General features: G+C 42.4%; 1 protein-coding gene across 1 annotated transcript in view; it reads left to right on the forward strand.

The window, feature by feature from the left end:
• Nucleotides 1-23,533, forward strand: part of LOC115476783 (urokinase plasminogen activator surface receptor-like) — a 56,997-nt gene that overhangs the window by 16,433 nt on the left and 17,031 nt on the right. The window contains exons 3-4 of the mRNA XM_030213361.1: nucleotides 12,212-12,364; nucleotides 22,779-22,928. Coding sequence (XP_030069221.1) covers nucleotides 12,212-12,364; nucleotides 22,779-22,928 — 303 coding nt within the window. The remainder of the gene's footprint in view (nucleotides 1-12,211; nucleotides 12,365-22,778; nucleotides 22,929-23,533) is intronic.

Raw genomic sequence — 23,533 nt, forward strand, 5'->3', positions numbered from 1 at the left:
TCCTCTACAATCTCCAATATGTCCTTTCCCTGTGCAGCCTCCTCTCTTCACTCTCTTCTACCCCCCTCCCAGTGCAGCTCATAGCAACATACGAATAGCCATACTTGGGAAGCCAATGGTACATCTAGCCCAGTATCCTGCTTCCGATAGTGGCCAATCCAGGTCACAAGTACCTGGTAGAAACTCAAATAGTAGCAACATTCCATGCTACCAATCCCAGGGCAAGCAATGACTTCCCCCATGTCTATCTCAATAATAGGCTATGGACTTTTCCTCCAGGAACTTGTCCAAACCTTTTTTTTTAACCCAGTACACTAACTGCTGTTACCACATCCTCTGCTTCTCTTTATCAGGTTCTCTAAGCTTGCTTCAACTTTTCCTAAGTCTTCCAACCTACCTTGGCCTCTTCCCATCCTGTTTGTCTGAGTGTCTCCTTTGGCAGCCCCACTTTACTCACTAGGAGCCTGGATTCTGTGGCCTTGTTCTTCATTCTGGCGGCCCAGTTTTTAATCCCTCTGGTAGCCCATTCAGTTTGGCTCATTGTGCTGGGAATGTTTATATTTATTAATAATATTTGATATACTGCCATTTAGAAAAAATATAGGTCACAGCAGTTAACAATAAAAAAACAAAATTAAAAGAAAAAAAAATCAAGAAAATGGGAAAAAGAACTCCAATTTAAGAGTAAAGAACCATCCACACAGAGAAGCACACATACACGGTTAAAATAACAAACCAGGGGTACTCTGCATCTACAGACAGCTTCTGCATGAGGAAACTGCTTCTCTCAGTACTGGTGCCCTCTGCTGTGTGCAAAATTCATTCTTTCATTCAATCTCACTCTCCTTCACATAGCATCGGGTGCTGGCAAAGGAGAACTGCTGCATGCATCAGTAGTTATGCAATGTCAGCACAATATCACATTTGCAAAAAAACGAGCCTTTTTCTGTGATGTGATACTGTTCAAATTGGTCCTTGTCATGGTGATACCACTTAAAGCAGAAGTAAAACTCTTGGGGCTCGATGCAATAAACCTTGTGTTAGAACCATGTGGTAAGCTTAAGTGCCCAGTATTCTAACACTTGCACCAAATAAACCTTTTACTCCTGATGCAGTAAAATAATGGTGTGCAAATTACCATGGCCTTAAAAAAGTGTGTGCTGCAGTTGATAGGAAAAACAGTGCACATTGCTGCAGTAATTTGCAGCAGTTTGCTGCACTGGGAGTAAAATGTCTGCTTTTCTGAGTGCATGAGAGGGGAGTTCCCCAGGGTTCTGTCCTTGGGCCCCTTCTTTTTTCAATCTACACCTCTTCCTTAGGCTCCCTAATCGCTTCTCATGGTTTCCACTATCATCTTTATGCTGACGACACCCAGCTTTATCTCTCCACACCAGAAATCACTGCGGAAACCCAGGCCAAAGTACTGGCCTGCTTATCCGACATTGCTGCCTGGATGTCCTACCGTCACCTGAAACTAAACATGGCCAAGACAGAACTTATTATGTTCCCACCCAAACCCACTTCTCCTCTCCCTTCATTCTCTATCTCAATTGATAACACCCTCATCGTCCCTGTCTCATCTGCCCGCAACCTTGGTGTCATCTTCGACTCCTCCCTCTCCTTCTCTGCGCATATCCAGCAGATAGCCAAGACCTGTCGCTTCTTCCTCTATAACATTAGCAAAATTCGCCCCCTCCTCTCCAAGCACACCACTCGAACTCTCATCCACTCTCTCATTACCTCTCGCCTTGACTACTGCAACCTACTCCTCACCGGCCTCCCACTTAGCCATCTATCCCCCCTTCAGTCCATCCAGAACTCGGCTGCACATCTTATCTTCCGCCTCAACCGATATACTCTTATCACCCCTCTCCTCAAGTCACTTCACTGGCTTCCGATCAGATACCGCATACAGTTCAAGCTTCTCCTACTCACCTACAAATGCACTCGATCTGCAGCCCCTCCTTATCTCTCTACTCTCATCTCCCCTTATGTCCCCACCCGTAACCTCCGCTCTCTTGACAAATCCCTCCTTTCAGTACCCTTCTCCACCACCGCCAACTCTAGGCTTCGCCCTTTCTGCCTCGCTTCACCCCATGCTTGGAACAAACTCCCTGAGCCCATACGCCGGGCCCCCTCCCTACCCATCTTCAAATCATTGCTCAAAGCCCACCTCTTCAATGTCGCCTTCGGCACCTAATCACTACACCTCTTCTCAGGAAATCTAAACTACCCCAACTTGACATTTTGTCCTTTAGATTGTAAGCTCTTCTGAGCAGGGACTGTCCTTATTTGTTAATTTGTACAGCGCTGCGTAACCCTAGTAGCGCTCTAGAAATGTTAAGTAGTAGTAGTAGGATTGACTCACATACTGACAGGAAGAGAGGCATTTATTTATTTGTTACATTTGTACCCCACATTTCCCACCTCTTTGTCCAGACTCCTTGACCTCAACCCCCTACTCCCATCCATAAACATTTCCTGGGGTATCTGGTCCAGGGACTCCCTGCTGTATCCTTCTCTCACCACTGACATCTAGTAAAATGGCAGTGCCTGAACCCTAGCAGTGTGATTAGGGTTACCATACCTCTTTTAAGAGGACATGTCCTTCTTTTGGACTTCTTCAGATATGTCCTTCAGTTTTTTTTTTAATTTTAGGACAATATCCTTTTTTTCTTTTATGTGCCAATGAGCAAGACACCTACCCACCTAATGAGAAAAACCATCTCTGGCTTATTAGTCAGTCTTGACACATGGGGGTGCTAAAGAGAAAGAAGCATATGTCACAGAAATACTTTCACATGTATCTGAGAAGCCAGTCAAAGATGTTGAGAGACATCTTCTCTTCTGATAAGTATGCTTGGGCTCAGACCCAGTCAAACTCAAATCCAGAAGTTTTTGAAAAGTAGATTATTGACTACTGCTGTATTGTAAGTCAGTCACTATTTGATGTGTAGTCATTAACTAAAATCCATTTACACATTTAATGTGATTAAGTATTTCTGTAGCAAAGGTAGCAACCATTTTTGTGTGTGTTTGTCCTATGGTAACCCTATGTGTGATGCACCACTAGGGGTTGCTCCAGATGTCACACCCTCCATTTTTCAATATGGTGGTGGTGAGAGAAGGTTACCTCTATGTCTCCCCAGACCAGGTAAGTATTACCTCCAGGGACATGCAGCGGCATGAGGTTCTCTGGTTCAGGGCCTCCCTATGCTGGGGTGATCCAGGGATGCCCTGTCCTGGGGTGTCCCAGCTAGAGATGCCTGGGACAGGAGCACCCTGTATTAGATAACCTTGAGTTGTGGGTGACTCTGAGGTGAAGCATTTCACTTCACTTCACATAATCTGTTGCTCCCATGAACGTTCTTTACATCAGTTCTGAGCTGAAGGAAGGATTCTGTAGTAAAAGGAAAGTAAAAAAAAAGTGTCAAAATTCAATATGCTTTTCTTACATCAGGCGCAATTCCCAATTCAGTGGGCTATATGTCAACCATGCTGCCCTGTAACATAGTAATTTTCCTGCAGATTTTCTGTACTAATACCGTACTGCATTGGAAGCAGGATTAGCACAGGAAAATCAAAATCAAATTACCATGCTAAAGGATAGTGCAACTTATTACATCGAGCCTTTAATAATGCAGAGGTTGATATGTAGCAGAATAAGTTATCTGAATATCTTTAAGCACATTTTCATCTATACTATGGTGGCAATTTTATAACTGTGCATCGATGTATAGGAGCCAAGAGGGTACCTACTTCCCTTTATAAAACACTAGGGCAGGGGTTCTAAGCCTGGTCCTTGGGACACACTTAGCCAGTTAGGTTTTCAAGATACCCATAATGAATATGCATGAGAGTATTAAGGAGGTAATACATGCAGATTTATCTTATGCATATTCATTGTGGATATCCTGAAAACCTGACTGGCTAGGTGTTTCTTGAGGACCGGGTTGAGAATCCCTGCATATGCCAGGTAAGTGCATATGCACTTAAGCGCAAGCACTTACACCAGCCAGCTGGATGTGTTCTACAGATATTTGTGTAACTTATAGAAGTATATAATGTAAGTGTGTAGCTTTGCACCATGCCCGCTCTCTGCCCAGACTCTGCCCATATGTATGTCAACCTGCAAAATACATGCCATCGAAGATATGCACATACAATACTGGTCCTAACAGTAGGCCACCTTTTGTGAGGCAGGATCACCCCCCCCCCCCCCCCCCCCCCCCCCGCTCTTCCCTCCCCAACCCCCTTCCCTGAAATTACTTTTTTCTTTTCTTGTTTTTCAAAAGAAGGCGGCAGCAGTGACTCCCATAGATTGGCCTGCCACCAGTCCCAGCCCCTTCTCTCTACTGCGGGTGACCTGCCTCCGAGGAAACAGGAAATTACATCAGAGAAGCAGTAGAGAGAAGGAGCCAGGACCAGTGGCAGGGCAGCCTATGGGAGTCGCTGCCACCGCCTTCTTTTGAAAAACAAGAAAAGATAGGAGAAAGGTCATTTGGGGGAAGGGGGTTGGGGAGCCAAGGTGGCAGCTCATTTTCTGACTCAGGCAGCAGATTGTCTTGAGCCACCTATGTGCACATAGTCATAAAGTAGTGCTTAGTTAGGCGCATATCTGGCATGTACGCACACATATGAGTGGATATACTACTTTTCTAAACATTTATGCTACTAGCAAATAAATTTTAAAACTTACTTTAAAGAATTACCCCCTATTAGTCTAAGTTGGACTGCTGAATGCATAGTCCTAAACTTAAACGAATAAGTTATCTAGTTAAGTTAGACCAGCTATTTTATGCACTCTTACTTAAACAGATAATGTTATCTAGTTAGTACTATCTGGAAACATTTTGGCCCTTCTCCTTTACAGGATCCTTCCTGGCCCTCCTCCTCCTAAGTGCACAAATTTTGGCCGGACATCTTGATATCCATCCAAAAGTTATAATATATAGCAGGTTGTCTTTAATTTTCGGCCCAAACAATTTATGGGTTAATTCCAAAGATGAGCATATAAATAGTTTTGAATAGAGATCTTGCAGCTATTCAAACTAGGAAGAAAAAAATAGTGGATGCCTTCATCTTGCATGCTCTTCTCATTTTAAGGTTAGACTACTGCAACTCTGTGAAAGCATATCTCCCTTTCAGGCTCATTTTCAAAAGAGAAAAACATCTAAAAAGTGACATAAGTCTGCATTTGGATGCTTTTCTCACAGAAACGCCCAAATCAGTATTTTCAAAACCTATTTTTAGACGTTTTTCTATGAAGTCCATCAGAAGTACGCCCAAATCTTAAGGGGGCATTTCAGGGGTGTATTCAGGGTGAGACTTGGGCATTCCTAAGACTTAGATGTTTTTCAGCCATAATCAGTGCTTTTTTTGTAGAAAAAAAGGTGCCGGTACTCATTATGGGCGGGGTCACCACATATGGCTCCACCCCTATGATAGCCACACCCACATTAACCACACCCCCTATACCAGCCATGGCGCATATAAACAGACGTCATTGAAAATATTACAGTACTATAGGAGAAAAAAATAACGTGATTTGCTAAGTAGTAGTAGTAGCATACCCAGTGCAAAATAAGACAGCCAATGTAAATTCTCAAATTGGACATATTACAAACACTAAAATGAAAATAAAATGATTTTTTTTCTACCTTTGTTGTCTGGTGACTGTTTTTCTTTCCATATTGGTCCCAGTCTGTGATTCTCCTTTCCTTTGTTTTCGCTTAACTCTTCTGTGCCATTTGTCACTTTTTGTCTCCTTTTTCTTTGCTTTCTTCAATATTTTTCAGGCTCTCTCTCTGTCCAGATTTAATTCATTCTTACTATCCATTCTTTAATTTCCTTCATCTACCTGTGGCTTTTCATCTTTTCCTCACCCTTGTTCTCCCCATGCCCCTTCCTCTTATTCTCCAGTCTTTCTCTATTCCCCTTTTCCATCCAGCAGCTCTGCTTTCTCTCCCCATCCTTCCAGTGTCTCCCCTATTTCTTTCTGCATTCTTCCCTCCAGCGTCTTCCCTCTTTCTCTCCCTATCCTTCCGTTTTCCCTCTCTCTCTCCCCATCCTTCCATCTGTTTTTCCCTCTCTCTCTCTCCCCCTCCTTCCATCTGTTTTTTCCCTCTCTCTCTCTCCCCATCCTTCCATCTGTTTTTTCCCCCTCTCTCTCCCCATCCTTCCATCTGTTTTCCCTCTCTCTTTCCCCATCTTTCCATCTGTTTTTCCCTCTCTCCCCAATCCTTCCATCTGTGTTTTTCCCTCTCTCCCCATCCTTCCATCTGTTTTTCCCCTCTCCCCAATCCTTCCCTCTGTTGTTTTCCCTCTTTCTCTCTCTCCCCAATCCTTCCCTCTGTTGTTTTCCCTCTTTCTCCTTCCATCTGTTTTTCCCTCTCTCTCCCCATCCTTCCATCTGTTTTCCCTCTCTCCCCATCCTTCCATCTTCTTTTTCCCTCTCTCTCCCCAATCCTTCCCTCTGTTGTTTTCCCTCTTTCTCTCTCTCCCCAATCCTTCCCTCTGTTGTTTTCCCTCTTTCTCTCTCTCCCCAATCCTTCCATCTGTGTTTTTCCCTCTCTCTCCCCATCCTTCCATCTGTTTTTCCCCTCTCCCCAATCCTTCCATCTGTTTTTCCCCTCTCTCCCCAATCCTTCCATCTGTTTTTCCCTCTCTCTCCCCATCCTTCCATCTGTTTTTTCCCTCTCTCCCCATCCTTCCATCTGTTTTCCCTCTCTCTCCCCAATCCTTCCCTCTGTTGTTTTCCCTCTTTCTCTCTCCCCAATCCTTCCCTCTGTTGTTTTCCCTCTTTCTCTCTCTCCCCAATCCTTCCCTCTGTTGTTTTCCCTCTCTCTCTCTCTCCCCAATCCTTCCCTCTGTTGTTTTCCCTCTTTCTCTCTCTCCCCAATCCTTCCCTCTGTTGTTTTCCCTCTTTCTCTCTCCCCCCAATCCTTCCCTCTGTTGTTTTCCCTCTTTCTCTCTCTCCCCAATCCTTCCCTCTGTTATTTTCCCTCTTTCTCTCTCTCCCCAATGCTTCCCTCTGTTGGTTTCCCTCTTTCTCTCTCTCTCCCCAATCCTTCCCTCTGTTGGTTTCCCTCTCCCTGCCAAGTTTCCCGCGAACGGCGCGAAGTCGCGACGCATGCGGCACCAGCCCCTATTTCCGGCCACTGCTGCTTCTCCTGTTGAGCAGCAGCGGCCGCTACACAAAGAAAAAGAAGATTAAAAAAAAAATTTTGAAACCTGGCTGAAACGCGGCACCCCGGCACTGTAGACAGCCATTAGGCATTGGCTGTTGCCCCACAGCCGCTCCTCCTCTTGCCTCTATGTCACTGCCGCTGGAGGAAGACCCCGGAGGAGCGCAGTGACGTAGAGGCAAGAGGAGGAGCGGCTGCGGGGCAACAGCCAATGTCTAATGGCTGTCTACAGTGCCGGGGTGCTGCGTTTCAGCCAGGTTTGACGTTTTTTAAAAATCTTTTTCTTTGTGTAGCGGCCGCTGCTGCTCAACAGGAGAAGCAGCAGCGGCCGGAAATGGGGGCTGGCACTGCGTCCGTCACGGGGCGGGGGGAGCAAAAAAAAAAAAAGGTGCCGGTATGCCGTACCGTTGCGTACCGGCACAAAAAAAGCACTGGCCATAATGGAACAAAATAAAAACATCCAGGACTAAGACGTTTTGAACGAGATGTGTTTTTATTACAAATAATCTAGAAAAACACCTCAGCGATGTCCGTTGCCATTATATTTCTTGTAATGGCAGCGTTAAACAACATCCACCATCTTCATCGGTCCACTATCAAATTAATAGGACATTTTTTTAGAAGTTTTAAATTTCAAAATTACTTAACTTTCAAATGATTTTTAGAGTCCTCTAATTTCGGACTCAGGGGGTCGTCAGCCCGACATATGTTTCGCCCGAGACCGAGCTGTCTCAAGGGTCTACCCCTGCATATAAGCACACAAAACATATTACTCTCATGCAAAAAACCCTAAATATCTTCTCAGGGAAATCTACCGAGAGAATATTGATACAACACTTACCCTATTGATGTATCAGCGCCAGCTCTGCCCTGCTTAAGTATGAACAAAGATGGCGCCGGCTTTTTTCTACAAGTTTAAATATCACCTCAGAGTGACGTATATAGCTCCTCCCCCTCTAGTCTTATTGGACCAAAAACTAATTTGGTAAGTGTTGTATCAATATTCTCTCGGTAGATTTCCCTGAGAAGATATTTAGGGTTTTTTGCATGAGAGTAATATGTTTTGTGTGCTTATATGCAGGGGTAGACCCTTGAGACAGCTCGGTCTCGGGCGAAACATATGTCGGGCTGACGACCCCCTGAGTCCGAAATTAGAGGACTCTAAAAATCATTTGAAAGTTAAGTAAATTTGAAATTTAAAACTTCTAAAAAAATGTCCTATTAATTTGATAGTGGACCGATGAAGATGGTGGATGTTGTTTAACGCTGCCATTACAAGAAATATAATGGCAACGGACATCGCTGAGGTCTTTTGAATATTGAAACTAGTTTAACGCTTGAAGTGATTCATTTATAAAACAACGATAGTTGGATATACTGAAGTGTTTTTCTAGATTTTCTGTTTGTTTTCCAACAATCCTTTATAAGATAATAGCCATTTATTGGTTTATTACAAATAAGGCACAAAAAAATGCCCTAAATGACCAGATGACCACTGGAGGGAATCAGGAATGACCTTCCCTTATTCCCCCAGTGGTCACTAACCCCTTCCCACCCCCCAAAAATGTGATGAAAAACATTAATTGCCAGCCTCTATGCCAGTCTCAGATGTTATACTCAGGTCCATTAGAACAGCATGCAGGTCCCTGGAGTAGTCTAGTTTTCGGTGCAGTGCACTGCACACGGGTGGACCCAGGCTCCTACCTGTTATACTTGTGGAGGAAACTGTGAGCCCTCCAAAACTTACCAGAAACCCACTGTACCCACATATAGGTGCCCCCTTCACCCGTAAGGGCTATGGTAGTTGTGTACAGTTGGGGGTAGTGGGTTTTGGGTGAGTTTTGGGGGAGCTCAGCAGACAAAGTAAGGGAACATTGGTGAAATGTGTACCTGGGTGCATTTTATGAAGTCCACTGCAGTGCCCCCTAGGGGCCCTATTGTTGTGCTGGGATGTCAGAGGGACCATTCTACTAAAAACGCTGGCTCCTCCTACATCCCAGTGGCTTGATTTTGTACGTTTTGCACTTGGATGTTTTTTTTTCCAAAATGTACCAAAAAAAAACAAACAAACTGGCTAAATCACAAAATGTCCAAAATATAAAACATCCGTAGTATTTTCAAGAAAAAAGATAGATGTTTTTCTTTTTCTAAAATGACCTTCTTTCCTGTTCAGAATTTGGACATTTTGTGTAAAATGTCCAAATTCAAATTTAGACGTTATATCGATAATGACCCTCCAAGCCTCAAGTCAAACGACTTCAAACTCTTCAGAACTCTGCAGCAAGCTTTTTTTGTAAGGCTGGCAAATTTGATCATGTCACTCCTCTTTTTATTCAACTAAACTGGCTTCTGATTCAGTTTTGAATCCCAGTTAAGATTCTAACTCTCGCTCATAATGCTTTTCATTCTGGTGTCCCCCTGTATTTCTCTGTTCTAATGGTTCCTTATACTCTGTCTCACACGCTTCGTTCTCTAGATGATAACTGGGTAGGCACAGGCTCACCCATTCTTGCCTCAGGCCCACCCAGTCTAGTGGCCCCAAAAACACCTAATTGGTGGTGTCTCACTCCTCTCTCTCTTCTCTGCTGGTGGCACAGCATATGTCCATCACTTTCTGAACCCCCCGCCGCCACAGTCTACCTTTGAGCCATTGCCTGCAGTGATTCCTGTTGGCAACCTGCGCTGGCCTGCAGGCTGCCCTCTACTGCGTCCTGCCCTCAATGGTGTCACTTCCTGTTTCTTCACTGATGGGCACGCAGTAGAGAGAAGCCTGCAGGATCGGCGCAGGCTGCCTACAGGAATCGCTACCTGTGACTGCTTGGAGGTATACTATTGGGGGGGGGGGGGGTTCAGAGAGAGACAGGCAGATGCCAGTGGGGGGAGGGGCAGATGCAAGGTTGCAGGTGGAGGGTGAGAAAGATGACGGGGAGAAAAATTATATGTGAGTAGGGGCAGAGAGGATGAATAGGAAGAAAGAGGGAGAGATGGGCCACTGAGGCTATATATAGTGTGGGGTGGCCTACCCAAAATTTCAAGTCTGGCTATGCTCCTGGTGCTGAACGTTTTTTTTTTTCTTCTCATTTTAAGGCTCTCCTCAAGGCTCACTATTTCACCTTGGTTTTTCTACATTCATTCTAAACCTGTAATGAGTTCTCTGCTGGAAGGTTTGGCCTAGGATGATTCAGTTGGCATTCATTGTCCCTATGTGAATGTTGGTTGTGATAGCCTTTTCTTTGGATGGGTGTCCTGTGTAATTGTGTTTGGTTGAATGGTCTGCCTATTTTTTCTGTCCTTTTTATTATTGCATTCTTTTCTCTCTGTTGGTTTTAGTAGAATTGTAAACCGAGTACACCCACTAGCTTGGAATATGTGGTATAGCAAAGTTTTAATCAACATAAACATCTTGGCAAATATTCTTCTGATTATTGCAGGCTCTCACTCTTGAGTCTGCTGTTAGCATTTCTCTACACCACTTTAGGTCCTAAGAGGCTATTGGAAACATTCAGAAAAGTTCTCTCAACTCAGTCCCAAAGAGAAGATTAATTCAGAGCATAAGTATTGCTGTACTGGGACAGACTAAAGATCCATTAAGTCCAGCATCCTGTTTTCAACAGTATCCAATCCAGGTCACAAGTACCTGTTGATCTCAAAAGAGTAAAATCAATTTTTTGTTGCTTATCTTAATGGATTTTCCCTAAGTTCATCTTAATAATGGTTCATGGACTTTTCTTTTAGTAACATGTCCAAATGTTTTTTAAACCTTGCTACACTAACTGCATTTTCTGGCAACAAATTCCAGAGTTTAATTACATGTTGAGTGAAGAAATATTTACTTCAATTTGTTCTAAATTTACTACTTAACAACTTTATTGTGTGCCCTATTTGCCCTTATATGTTTGGAAAGAGTAAATAAGCAAGATTTCATAGACTTCTATCATATTCCCTCTCAGCTGTATATTCTCCAAGTTGATAAGCCCTACCTCTTTAGTCTTTCCTCATAGGGAAATCATCCGATCCCTTTATCATTTTGGTTTCCCCCTTCTCTATACCTTTTCTTATTCTGCTATACCTTTTTTTGAGATGCAGTGATCAGAATTGCATACAATATTTGAGGTGCAGTTGCACCATGGAGCAATATAAAGGCAGTATATTATTCTCAGTTTTATTCTCCATTGCTTTCTTAGCAGCCGCTGCACACCAAGCAAAATATTTTAATGTATCATCAATGATGACACCCTCCTGGCCATCACCACCCAGAATGTGAGGAATGTTTCTCCTCAAGTTTAAATAATTATATTGCGTTACATTTGGGCTTATACCTCGCTAACACCTTTTCAGTTCTAAGCAGTTTACAAACAGCTTAAATGGATATAGCGATCAGAACATTCCTCTGAGAATTACAATGGTTGCTTTGGAGGCAAGCAGAAATTATAATACATATTTCTTAAATAAGAACATGTGTTATCTTCCTTTGAAACATGAGATATGATTGTGAAGGAGAAAACAGCAAGAGATTTGTCCAAGAGTAGTAGTCTCTTCTTACACTTAGATGAAGGGAAAGTGAAGAAATTAGCAGCTTCCTATCTCCTAGTTCTGGTAGAGGTTGTGAAACAGAAATGAGCTAGCAGATAGCTAGGGATGAGTCCTTGTAGTGTTTTAAAATGGAAGCATGCCAGTTTGAAAAACACTCGCCTCAATGGGTAGCCAGTGTAGTTTGATATAAAAAGGGGAGACTCTCTCAATTGTTGATAGCCCGAAGATTAGTCTGATTGCTGTATTTTGAATGGGTTGAAGTCTCCTTGGGGATCTTTGTGGTTTGACCAGTTGGCATATCATCATGCATGAATCTTTCTGCTCAGGGCCATGTTTTAGTAAACACATTTGCAATATTGATTGGACATATCTAATGGTAACTCTTCCCATAGCCATCAGTCTTCCAAACTTACGTCTACCTCTCCAAGGTAAGATACATACATTATTTCCCATTGTAAGTGCTGATACCTTTTCTTTTTTTGGCCTTCTAGGGACACTGTATGGAGAAATCCTGGTCAAGGGCTGTTTGGCAGGAAATGAAAGTACCTGCAACAAGACCACAACAACAGACAAGAAAATTACACAAATTTACGAGAGTGTGCAGTGCTGTAACACAGAGCTATGCAACTCGGACCTCATTCCTGGTAAGAATCACTGTGTCTTTATTTGATGCTTATGTTGCAAGTATTCCCCGCCTCCTTGAGAGATACAGGGACCCTTTCACTAAGCCGAGTAGGCGCCTATGCGTGTCAGTTTTGAGTTACTGCCCGGCTACTGTGTGGCCCTTGCAGTAATTTCATCTTTGACATGCATCCGCTACATGCGCTGGAAAATATTTTTATTTTCTGGAGCACGGGCGGTAATTGGCATTATACACGTGTAGACAATTACTGCCCGGTTACCGTGTGAGACCTTACTGCTAGGTCAGTGGCTGGCGATAAGATCTCAGACTCAAAATGGACGCGCAGCAATTTTCATTTTACCACACGTCCATTTTTGGCAAAAAAAAAAGAAAAGGCATTTTTAACAGGTGCTGCACACGCCCAAAGCACGCGTCTATACTACTGCAGGTCATTTTTTAGTGCGCCCTTGTAAAAGGGCCCCACAGGTAGTTGTAGAACCTCTGAGATTTCCAAGAGATGGATAGGGGAAATCCTTTATCAAGTATGGAGTGTGGCTGACTTCTAAGCAGTTCTCTGACAGACTTAGAGCATAAAAATTAAGTGTTAGTTGCTTTAAAGGTCTAAAATTAATTTGTGTTTATTTTAGATAGTCTTAGGGGTTGATATTCAAAGCAATTTAACTAGCCAGAAATGGCTCCAGGCTGGTGAAATTGGTTGTAATGGGCTATCTGTTGATATTCAGTGGCATTTAACCAGTTAGTGCTGCTGGATATCATCACAGACCGCTAAACTGAGAGCTGGCTATTTTATAGGCAATCTGGGGGTGGAATCGATATTCAGCATTTAGCCACCAAAGTTAAGCAACCAAATTGGACTACATAAAAGTGATGGCGTTGGCTAATAAAAATGTAAACTCAGAGAACACTCCACAACCTCATAGGAAAATAATTCCATATCAACAAATATTGTGGGTTAGATAAGCACTATATTTTACATACATGAAAAACGGAGGGAAAAGGCCTCATAAATCGCCAGTGATACTTCAATGACTTCACTCATAAACTTAGTCACCTCTAAGACTTGTAATCATCATTGCCCAAAAAGACGCCTTTTATTCAGTCACTTTATTATGTATAACAACTTCCTCTTTTATAATTTTTGTAACTTTTTTCTCTTATAAATAAAAATCAATTTTATTATGCGTAATGCATAGTACATATGATCACAACTTTAAGCACACTTATCTTATACTTCTGACGGGGTCCCATTTTGCCCAAAGCTTTATAAAGGGAGTGTGCCCAAAAATGATCTAAAACTCCAAATAAACAAATATAGATGTAACAAAGTGTTCAAATTATAACATCCAGAATAACAACGTAAAGGAATTATAAATTCACTCAGCATTCTGTTGCTCTCATCTTCAACACGGAAAGCTGTCCAACGTGGCGTATGTATTTAACTAAGACGCCCACAAAGAGCTGATTTGTGATGTCATAAAACTATGGTGTACAATAACGGACAAAAGAACAGCATTGCAAAACAGAAGACTTATTAGGGCAATGGCTTTTCTGAGGTCTGCCTTAGTAACAGTCAGTGGCGTTCCTAGGGGCGCTGACACCCGGGGCGGATCGCCGATGCACCACGCCCCCCCGGGTGCAGCGCCCCCCCCGTGCAGTGTGACCCCCCCGGCGAAAGGACACCCCTCACCCCGGCAAAAGAACCCCCTCCCCCCTGGGTGCATGCCGCTGGGGGGGGGGAGGTGCCGCGCGCCGGTCAGCGTCATTCGTTTCCATGCTCCCTCTGCCCGGAACAGGTTACTTCCTGTTCCGGGGCAGAGGGAGCATGGAAACAAACAATGCTGACCGGCGCGCGGCACCCCCCCCAGCGGCGTGCACCTGGGGCGGACCGCCCCCACCCCCCCCCCCCCCCCCCCCTGGTACGCTGCTGGTAACAGTTTATAGACTTTACCTCCAAGAATTTGTCCAAACCATTTTCAAACCCAGCTATGCTAACTGCTTTTCCCACATCCTCTGGCAATTGACTGAAAAAAATATTTTCTCCTATTTGTTTTAAATGTATTACCATGTATTTTCATGGAATGTGCCCTTGTCTTTGTATTTTTCAAAAGAGTAAACCCTTTTACAGTCCTTAAAATCACCCTATATATTCACCTTCCTTAAAACCAATTCTTCAGTTTCTTTTTAAAAATTGAATTAAAAGTCTCAAAGCACATCTCTAAAGGCAGTGAATTCCACAGTTTGAGTCCTGTCACCATAAAGATTTTTGAGTGAGGAAGCTGCATTCTCTGGGCTTCTTTTACAAAGCTGTGCTACCGATTCCTGTGCAGCAAATGAGAGGAAGTCTATAGGAATTGAATGGGCTTCCTCTCATTTGCCGCATTGGGAATCAGTAGCACGGCTTTGTAAAAGAGGCCCTCTATTTACTAGGTATTACAAGCAAAGCTTGTGAAGAACAAAGATTTCTAGAGGGTTCATACCTACCAAGCAGATTCCATAAATACATTGGACCTTCCAAATTCAAGGTACAAAAAAACCCCCAAGCAAAGTAATTTAAAATAGATTAAATATTCAACTGGCAATCAGTGAAGTTCTGCCAAGATCAGGGATTATGTGGTCCAAAGATTTTTCCTTCATAAAGAGATAAGAAGCTGTATTCTGTACTACCTGCAATCTCCAGCTGATATAAACTGGTTACAATAACCCAGTCTAGAAATAACATATGCATGAATCAAAATGGCCAAATCCCTCTGGTCCAAAATTAATGATGCCACCTCATGAACAACAAGTAAACTGGTTGTAAGGGTCAGATCTATATCCAACCAAACACCCAGATTTCTTACAACCTGCTTCTCAGTGAAACCATAGCCATCAATAGCTAGAGAGAGTGTAAGAACATGCTGGCTCCTGTAAATAATTTGCATGCTCCCACCAATTATCTCAACCTCATATTTCCCCGGACTGCCCCTACACAGTCCAGGAATTAACAAGCTCCATAATCAGAAGGACTCGCTGGGATATAAGAAGATAGTTTATTACAATCTCACCAACAGCAGTACAGGCAAATTAGGCATTCATCATGGACCATGATGGGACAACATTTCACACAGCAGGTGCAGTCTGATCTCTCTCCCCAGCCTTCCGGAGCCTTCTGATTCTAATACCCTTCTGACTCCCCTTTTTATACCATTTTGACCCTATTCATTTCAATGGACCCCAGCTTTCTCACCAAAGCTCTTTGCCCTTATCAGTTGATCAGAATGACTTCACATGTTCCCAAACTCTAAGTATAAATAAATTTATGTTTAGGACAACATCTGCGAAGAAATAACGTCACAGGTCATTTTGTCCTCCTCAGCTCCCCCTCCCTCTACTTGCACCTGACCCATTACTCACTTGCATTAGCCAAAATATCTCAGCTCATGACTTCTCATAGGTGCCAGTCCCAGGATTGTTGACAAGAGCAAATGCCCCCTCCCTTGCCAGCTTCAAAACAGTCTTTTTCCCATGGAGAAAAGAAACATCTTACTAACTCCACTGCCAAAAGATGCTAAGAAAAGCACAATGGGATCTAACCAACTATCGCCCAGTAGCATCTATTCCACTCATAACTAAACTCATGGAGGGCATAGTGACGAAACAACTCTCTGAATACCTAACTAAACACTCAATTCTGCACGAATCTCAATCAGGATTGCGGTCAAATCACAGCACTGAAACAGTACTAGTATCTGCAATGAACTCATTCAAACAAGCAATTGCAACCGGGAATAACATACTCTCCTACAATTCGACATGTCCAGCGCCTTCAACATGGTTAACCATGAAATACTATTACATGTACTAGAATACTTCGGAGTAGGAGGCACAGTTTTCAAATGGTTCAAAGGATTCCTGACCACAAGATCATACCAAGTTACAACCAATACGGACATATCACCCCCATGGACACCTGAATGCGGAGTTCCCCAAGGATCCCCCCTATCACCAACTCTCTTCAACCTAATGATGATACCGCTAGCCAAACTTCTCGCCAATCAAAACCTCAGTCCCTATATATATGCTGACGACATCACGATTTACATCCCATTCAAATATGATCTAAACGAAATCACCAACGAGATCAACCAAAGCCTCCAAACCATGCACTCCTGGGCTGATGCGTTCAAACTGAAACTCAACGCAGAGAAAACACGTCTGGTACTAACCTCACAACATAACAAAAACAACTACTCCAAAATAACCACACCATACTGTTCTCTTCCCGTTACACAAAACCTAAAAATCCTTGGAGTGACCATCGACCGAAACCTCACACTCGATACTCGTGTGAAGAATACAATGAAGAAGATGTTCCACTCCATGTGGAAACTCAAAAGAGTAAAACCTTTCTTCCTGAGATATATCTTCCACATCCTGGTACAGTCAATGGTAATAAGTCACCTGGACTACTGTAATGCACTATATGCCGGCTGCAAAGAACAGACTATCGAAAAACTCCAAACAGCACAGAATACCGCCGCCAGACTCATATTTGGAAAAACTAAATATGAAAGTGCAAAACCCCTAAGAGAGAAACTTCATTGGCTCCCACTCAAAGAACGTGTGGCGTTCAAGATCTGCACGATTGTACACAAAATCATTCACGCGGATGCCCCAATCTACATGCTAAACCTTGTGGACCTGCCTCCTAGAAACGCTGTAAGATCATCCCGCAAATTTCTCAATCTACACTTCCCCAGCTGTAAAGGACTAAAATACAAACTGATACACGCCACCACCTTCTCCTACGTGAGCATGCAGCTGTGGAATGCTCTACCTACAGATCTGAAAGCTACTGAAGAAATAACTAACTTCCGCAAATCTCTGAAGACACATCTCTTCCAAAAGGCCTACAAAGAAAACACATAACCTTCAAAACTACCTCAACAATCCGCACAGTTATTACAGTTCACCTATATCCTACCTAACACCTTTCGTCTATCTTCCTTTACCTAATCTTCAAACTTTAATGATTGTATCTGTTATCATGAAATGATTATGACTATCTTCCTTCACCTAAGCTTCAAACACTAAGAATTGTACCTGTTATCACGAAATGATTGTCATAACCATACTCTGTAAGCCACATTGAGCCTGCAAATAGGTGGGAAAATGTGGGCTACAAATGCAATAAATAAATAAATAAAGTCCAAGACTGAGCAATTTGCATAATAACTATTTATTATTTGGGCTTTATTAACCGTCTTTATGAAGAGATTCACCCAAGGCGGTGTATAGCATGTAAAATTTAACATAAAACTTACAATTTTGTTAATAGCATAATAGTAAAAACACCCAAATATAAACATAAATACAATAAATGAGGTAAACTTGAAAACAGCAAATTGAAACCTAATAATAGGACTACCATGAAACAGTATAAAAAATATACATATTTAACAGCACTGAAATTCAAATAACAGATACGATGTCAGCATAATACTAATGAAACATCTAATGAGCACACATTAGAACATTCAAATCACATAGATATGATGTTAATGCTTTTCTACAACACAGTTTACCATGTAGCCAAGGGGCCAAGTGCAGATGGGGACAAGATGGGTGGTACAGAGTCAGTTGGGATAAATAAATGGGTGGCTAAACTCAATGCAAGTTCTTTGAACAGTTAAACAAGATATAAGGAACTGATCTAAGTTACAGTGTGTGTAGCAAGCTAGTTCGGGTGTGGAGTGGTGTATAATTAGTTACCCTATGTATTAAAGACTTGGGAGAAGAAGAGTCAGGCTTTCACCTGGTTCCTGAAGTAGAGATAGTCTTAAGTTAGATGTAGCCCCTCTGGGAGTAAATTCTAGAGTGTGGGAGCTATTCCTAAGAAAGCTCGCTGGGGGGGGGGGGGTATCACATCGTATAATTTCCTTTGTCTATAGTTTATTTGTACTTACTATACCACCCAAGCTAACTTGCAAATCTGGGCAGTTTGTAGATTAAAAACAGAAAATTTCAGAAGAGAACCACAATATTTGATAGAACAGACATTATCACTCAGAGGTAGCACAATCAATCAAAGGTGAAGGGTAAAATAGAGGAAAAAAAGGAAAGGAGAGAGAGACAATTCTTAGACCAAAAACCGGGGAAAGGGGAAGAATTAAACGTGCATTATAACCCAACTTTCTTATTTATTTATTTATTAGGATTTATTTGCCGCCTCTTTGAAGGAATTCACTCAAGGCGGTGTACAATAAGAATAGATCAAACATCAACAATAAGCAATTACAGCAGCAAAAATATTCAAATAACAACACAAAGTATGGCATGGTATATGACTTGCAATGACTACACAATACGTAATAGAACATTATAATTGGTAGTGAAGGGTATAAGCAAAGATGGAACATGTAGATAGGTAAGAGAATAAGAAGAGTTAGAAAGTAAGGTGACTAATTTAAAGAAAATTGCACATTAATCTTATGTGATTAATTAAAAGCCTGTTCGAAAAAACAGGTTTTCAAAGCTTTTTAAAAAGTTCTTAAAGGAAAGTTCAGAAAGTATCAGTTCAGAACGTATCAGCAACAGAATGGAGTTCCATTGGGCAGGAGCTGCAAAAAAGGAAGTGCGGTGGGGGGGGGGTGGATTCTAATTGAGCTTCTTTAGGATGAGGAAGGACAAGATGACGGTTGTTTACTGAGTGGAGAAGGCGTGCTGGGGATTAGGGGATTGAGAGCAGAGAGGTAGTCAGGAAGACCTCTAAGGGGTGGAGGAGTGGCCTAGTGGTTAGGGTGGTGGACTTTGGTCCTGGGGAACTGAGGAACTGAGTTCAATTCCCAGCACAGGCAGCTCCTTGTGACTCTGGGCAAGTCACTTAACCCTCCATTGCCCCCTGTAAGCCGTATTGAGCCTGCCATGAGTGGGAAAGCACAGGGTACAAATGTAACAAAAAAAAAAAAAAGTGCACTGAAAAATGGCTTGCAGTAGTGTAGGCACAGGTTTTGGGCACGCGCCAATCCATTTTTCAGCGTGCCTGTAAAAAAGCCCTTTTTAAAATTTTTGCCGAAAATGGACATGTGGCAAAATCAAAATTGCCGTGTGTCCATTTTGGGTCTGAGACCTTACCGCCAGCCATTGACCTAGTGGTAAAATCTCACATGGTAACCAGGAAATAATGACCTACGCATGCCAAATGCTACTTGGTGCGCATAGCTGTCATGTGCCAGAAAATAACAAATATTTTTCAGGTGCGCATAGTGGACACACACCAAAATTGAAATTACCACAAGGGCCATGCGGTAGCCGTGCTGTAACTCCATTTTGGCATGCGTTGGGCGCTCATAGATGCTTACATGGCTTAGTAAAAGGGCCCCTATGAGCCTTGAAAGTTAGTGTAAGAAGTTTGAATTAAATACGTTTAATGAGCACCTTAGAAGTCTCAAAGGTGTATAAAGGGCTATGATGGGTAAGAGGCAGTTCTATAACTGGGTGCCCCCTGTTAGGTGACCCAATGCTGTGCAGGGAGTACCTATTCTACAATGGTATCTGGGCATCCAGATTCTGTTATAGAGTACCAGTGTAAATCTGCATTGGCATGCCTAATGGTAGGCATGGGCATTTATGCAAGGTCAATGGGCATGTCTAACTGCAGAGTGAGGACTAGATAATGACACGGGGACAAAATTTGTCCCTGTCCCCGCCCCATTTCCATGGGTTCTGTCTCCGTCCCCACCCCATCCTCGCAGGCCCTGTCTCCATCCCCATCCCGTCCCCGCAAGCCCTGTCTCCATCCCCACCCTGTCCCCGTCTCTGCCCCACCCCCATGGGCTCTGTTCTCATCTGCAGAAGCCTCGAACACTTATGATTTTATATTTAAATCTTTTTATTAAAGTATAAAAATGAACAATATGCTGTGCAACTGTTGTGTATAAATTACAAATTATTATTATTATTTGTAGCATTTGTATCCCACATTTTCCCACCTATTTGCAGGCTCAATGTGGCTTACATTTGCCGTACATTTCCGGGTAACAGAATTACAATTGGTATTGCATTAAGGAGCATACATACATGGTAACATTCAAGGTGTATACATACATGGTATCACATATGGGACATAGTGTATATGGAACAAATTGTGATACATATATGGTCAAGAATAATTTGTGGTAGTGCAAGAAGTTTCCTGAGTAATACATACATGGTAAAGAATACATTATGATAGTGCAGCTATAATAACCCCACCACCACCACCACCACCCTCTACCCTTCTAACCCCAACAATAGCTGACTTCTACTACCCCAAAGAATCCTAATCCACCCTGTTAAATTGTCCAGGGGTACAAAATACAACCTGTTCTGTATACCCTAGAGGGGAGAATTATGCCCTATAAAGCACTGTTATGATCTTTTAATCTGCGGATGAATAAGAAGTCATCAACAATCTCAGGATTCAGTCTAGCTCTCCTGTCTTCCACAGTCCCTCCTGCAGTGGAAGATGTCTTCTTAGAAGATATGCTGGTAGCAGGATGTACAGGATCCCCTATGCAAATTTTGCTAGCTATGGCCAGCACGTTTGCTTGTTTTTCCAAAAAATAAAAATATTGTCATCTGTATCAAACATAAATTACAGTACAGTTCATTAATAGACTTCAAAGTAGAAAGTGACACGGGAACAAAGTTTGTCCCCATCCTTGTGTCATTCTCTAGTGAGGACCATCTCAACTATCCATTCAGTGAGAGCCATGTCTTAACTGCAGCATGAAACATGTGTAACACAGTAAATTGCACATATAAGGGGCAGCCTTGCCCATGTCCCTCCTATGCTCTGCCTATGTGTACACCCCCTTGCAGTTATGCAATATAGCACTTACTCTTGCCTTTACAGCAGGGGTCCTCAAATCCAGTCCTTGAGGTTCATAGCCCAGCCTAGTTTTCAGGATTTCCACAATAAATATGTATCGGATCTTTTTGAATTCACTGCTTCCATTGCAAGCAAATAGATCTCATACATATTCAGTGTGGAAATCCTGAAAACCAGGCTGGGTTGTGGACTTTGAGGGCTGGATTTGAGGACTCCTGCCTTGTAGAATAGGCATAGTGCACTTACACATGTAAATGACACTTTTCTGTGCACTTATGCACACGAGGCATGTTCTCAGTTATAGAATGGCCTTTTAACTGTAGCAAATGGTGCAGCCAAATCCAACAAGATGAGGAGCACATTTTTGCCTCTATCTGGACTGGAACGAAAAAAGAGAAACACAAGTGGAAATAAAAGTGTGTGTCTACTTTGTATATGTAAAAAGGTTTTTATAACATACTAACACACTAGAAGCTAAACGACTCTACACGGCTGTGTTTCGGAACATGCCTTCCTCAGGGGGTCATAGAGATTCTACAAATAAACAAATATAAACACATTAATATATAGCTATTAAAAACATACATTGAAGTAAATATATAAATATGTAAATACATAAATACAACAAATAATCATAAAAGGTGATACTTAAAAAAACATGCATGGCAAACCACATAATTAAACTATTTAAATATGGTAACATATAATAGTTAAAAGAAATACCCAGGAGGGAAACATATCATATAGCAACTACTCAAAGAGGGAGCAGAGTTTTCAAAACACATAATTAACTTTTCAAAACCAAAATATAACCCTTTATTAGACCAAAAATAAAGCAGTAGAGAATATTAGGTCACCTCTTTCTTCCATAGTAACTAAGATGACCTGCTTAGGATACAACAAATTGTGTCATATGCACAAGAAACAAACAAAAAAAAAAAACAAAGGTAAGGGGAAAGAAAAAGCAGGAATAGAATAAAGGGGGAAGGTAAGGAAGGAAAGGAAAAGACAGAGAAGATGAGTCTACTTTCTAACGACTGAATGATAAATGTGCTTTAGTTTTCTTCCTTCTGTGGCTTCTCTGCAGGTTCCCGGCCTTTCTTGTCCAGGGTTGCCAGTTCAAGGCTTGTTAGCCCTAAAAGGAGTATGGAGGCAGTTCCTTCTTATTATTAACTTATTTGTGGATTTATATGGTCACAAATTAGGATAGTTTCATGGAAGTCAGAGAAATCTGCATTAAAATCATTGAGAAGCACAGGAACCCTAATACTCAAAGTTTGTCTTGGGTGGGATCTTTGATGAGATTCCAGAAAATTCTCTTGCTGGGTGGAATTCATATTACATGACTACAAATTCTCATCTGCCTGTCTTTTCCTAACAGGAAACAGCACAAACTCATCAGGAAACAAGCTTTAATGAGAGGGTAGCACCCTTTTCCCTTTCAGTGACTACACCCCAGGCAGTGGCCAGCAGAAAGCACCAGCTTTGGCCATTCCACTTCACATTATTCTCTCTATCGTTATTTTCTGCCCAAACTCATGTTCTTGTCTTTCCTCCATTTCAGATGTCAGTTCTACAAAGGACCATGGAATCCAGTGCTACGTGTGTAATGGAAATCCTGCTAGCTGCAATGGTGACCAGTTACCTACAGTAAGGTGCACTGGAGAGCAGACTCAATGCATGGAGATCTCTATTGAGGGTGCTGTGACAGGAAGTAAGCTTCTTCACTATCCTCTAGTTCCGTTCTGTGAGAAAAAGGGTCTCTGAATATCCTAATAAGTTATGCTATACTTTGACAAAGAGATAGGGAGCTAAAACCTGGGAGAGTTGTGGGAGAGTTGATGATGCGATAAACCTATCCTAGTTAAATCCACTGTGGCTACCTTAGTACTGATATTCAGTGTCACTTAAGTGTACAGTACCACTGAATATCAACACAGACCTCTCTTGCACTGTCTGAGTAATGCTGAGGTGGTCCATGGGTGGGGACCTAGGATGAGCCAGGACTTAACTGGTTAGCAGCCATATTCAGACTGCTAACCGGTTAAGTAAGTGATTAAAGTTAGGATAGCATGTTCCAGGTTTACAGAGATTTGTTTCAGTTTCTCTGATTCATCAGCATTTAATACCATTTCTGTCACTGGTATCTCCCCCACGTCTTCCTTGGTGAAGACAGAAGCAAAGAATTAATTTAATCTCTCTGCTATGGTCTTGTCTTCCCTGAGTGCCCCTTTTACCAATCAGTCTCCCCAACTCACTCCTACCCCCGTAAACCTCCTCAGGCCTATCTTAAAGTTCATGGTGATCCAGGGAGGGTCC

This window comes from Microcaecilia unicolor, chromosome 8 (genome assembly GCF_901765095.1).
Source record: "Microcaecilia unicolor chromosome 8, aMicUni1.1, whole genome shotgun sequence".
NCBI classification, from domain to species: Eukaryota; Metazoa; Chordata; class Amphibia; order Gymnophiona; family Siphonopidae; genus Microcaecilia; species Microcaecilia unicolor.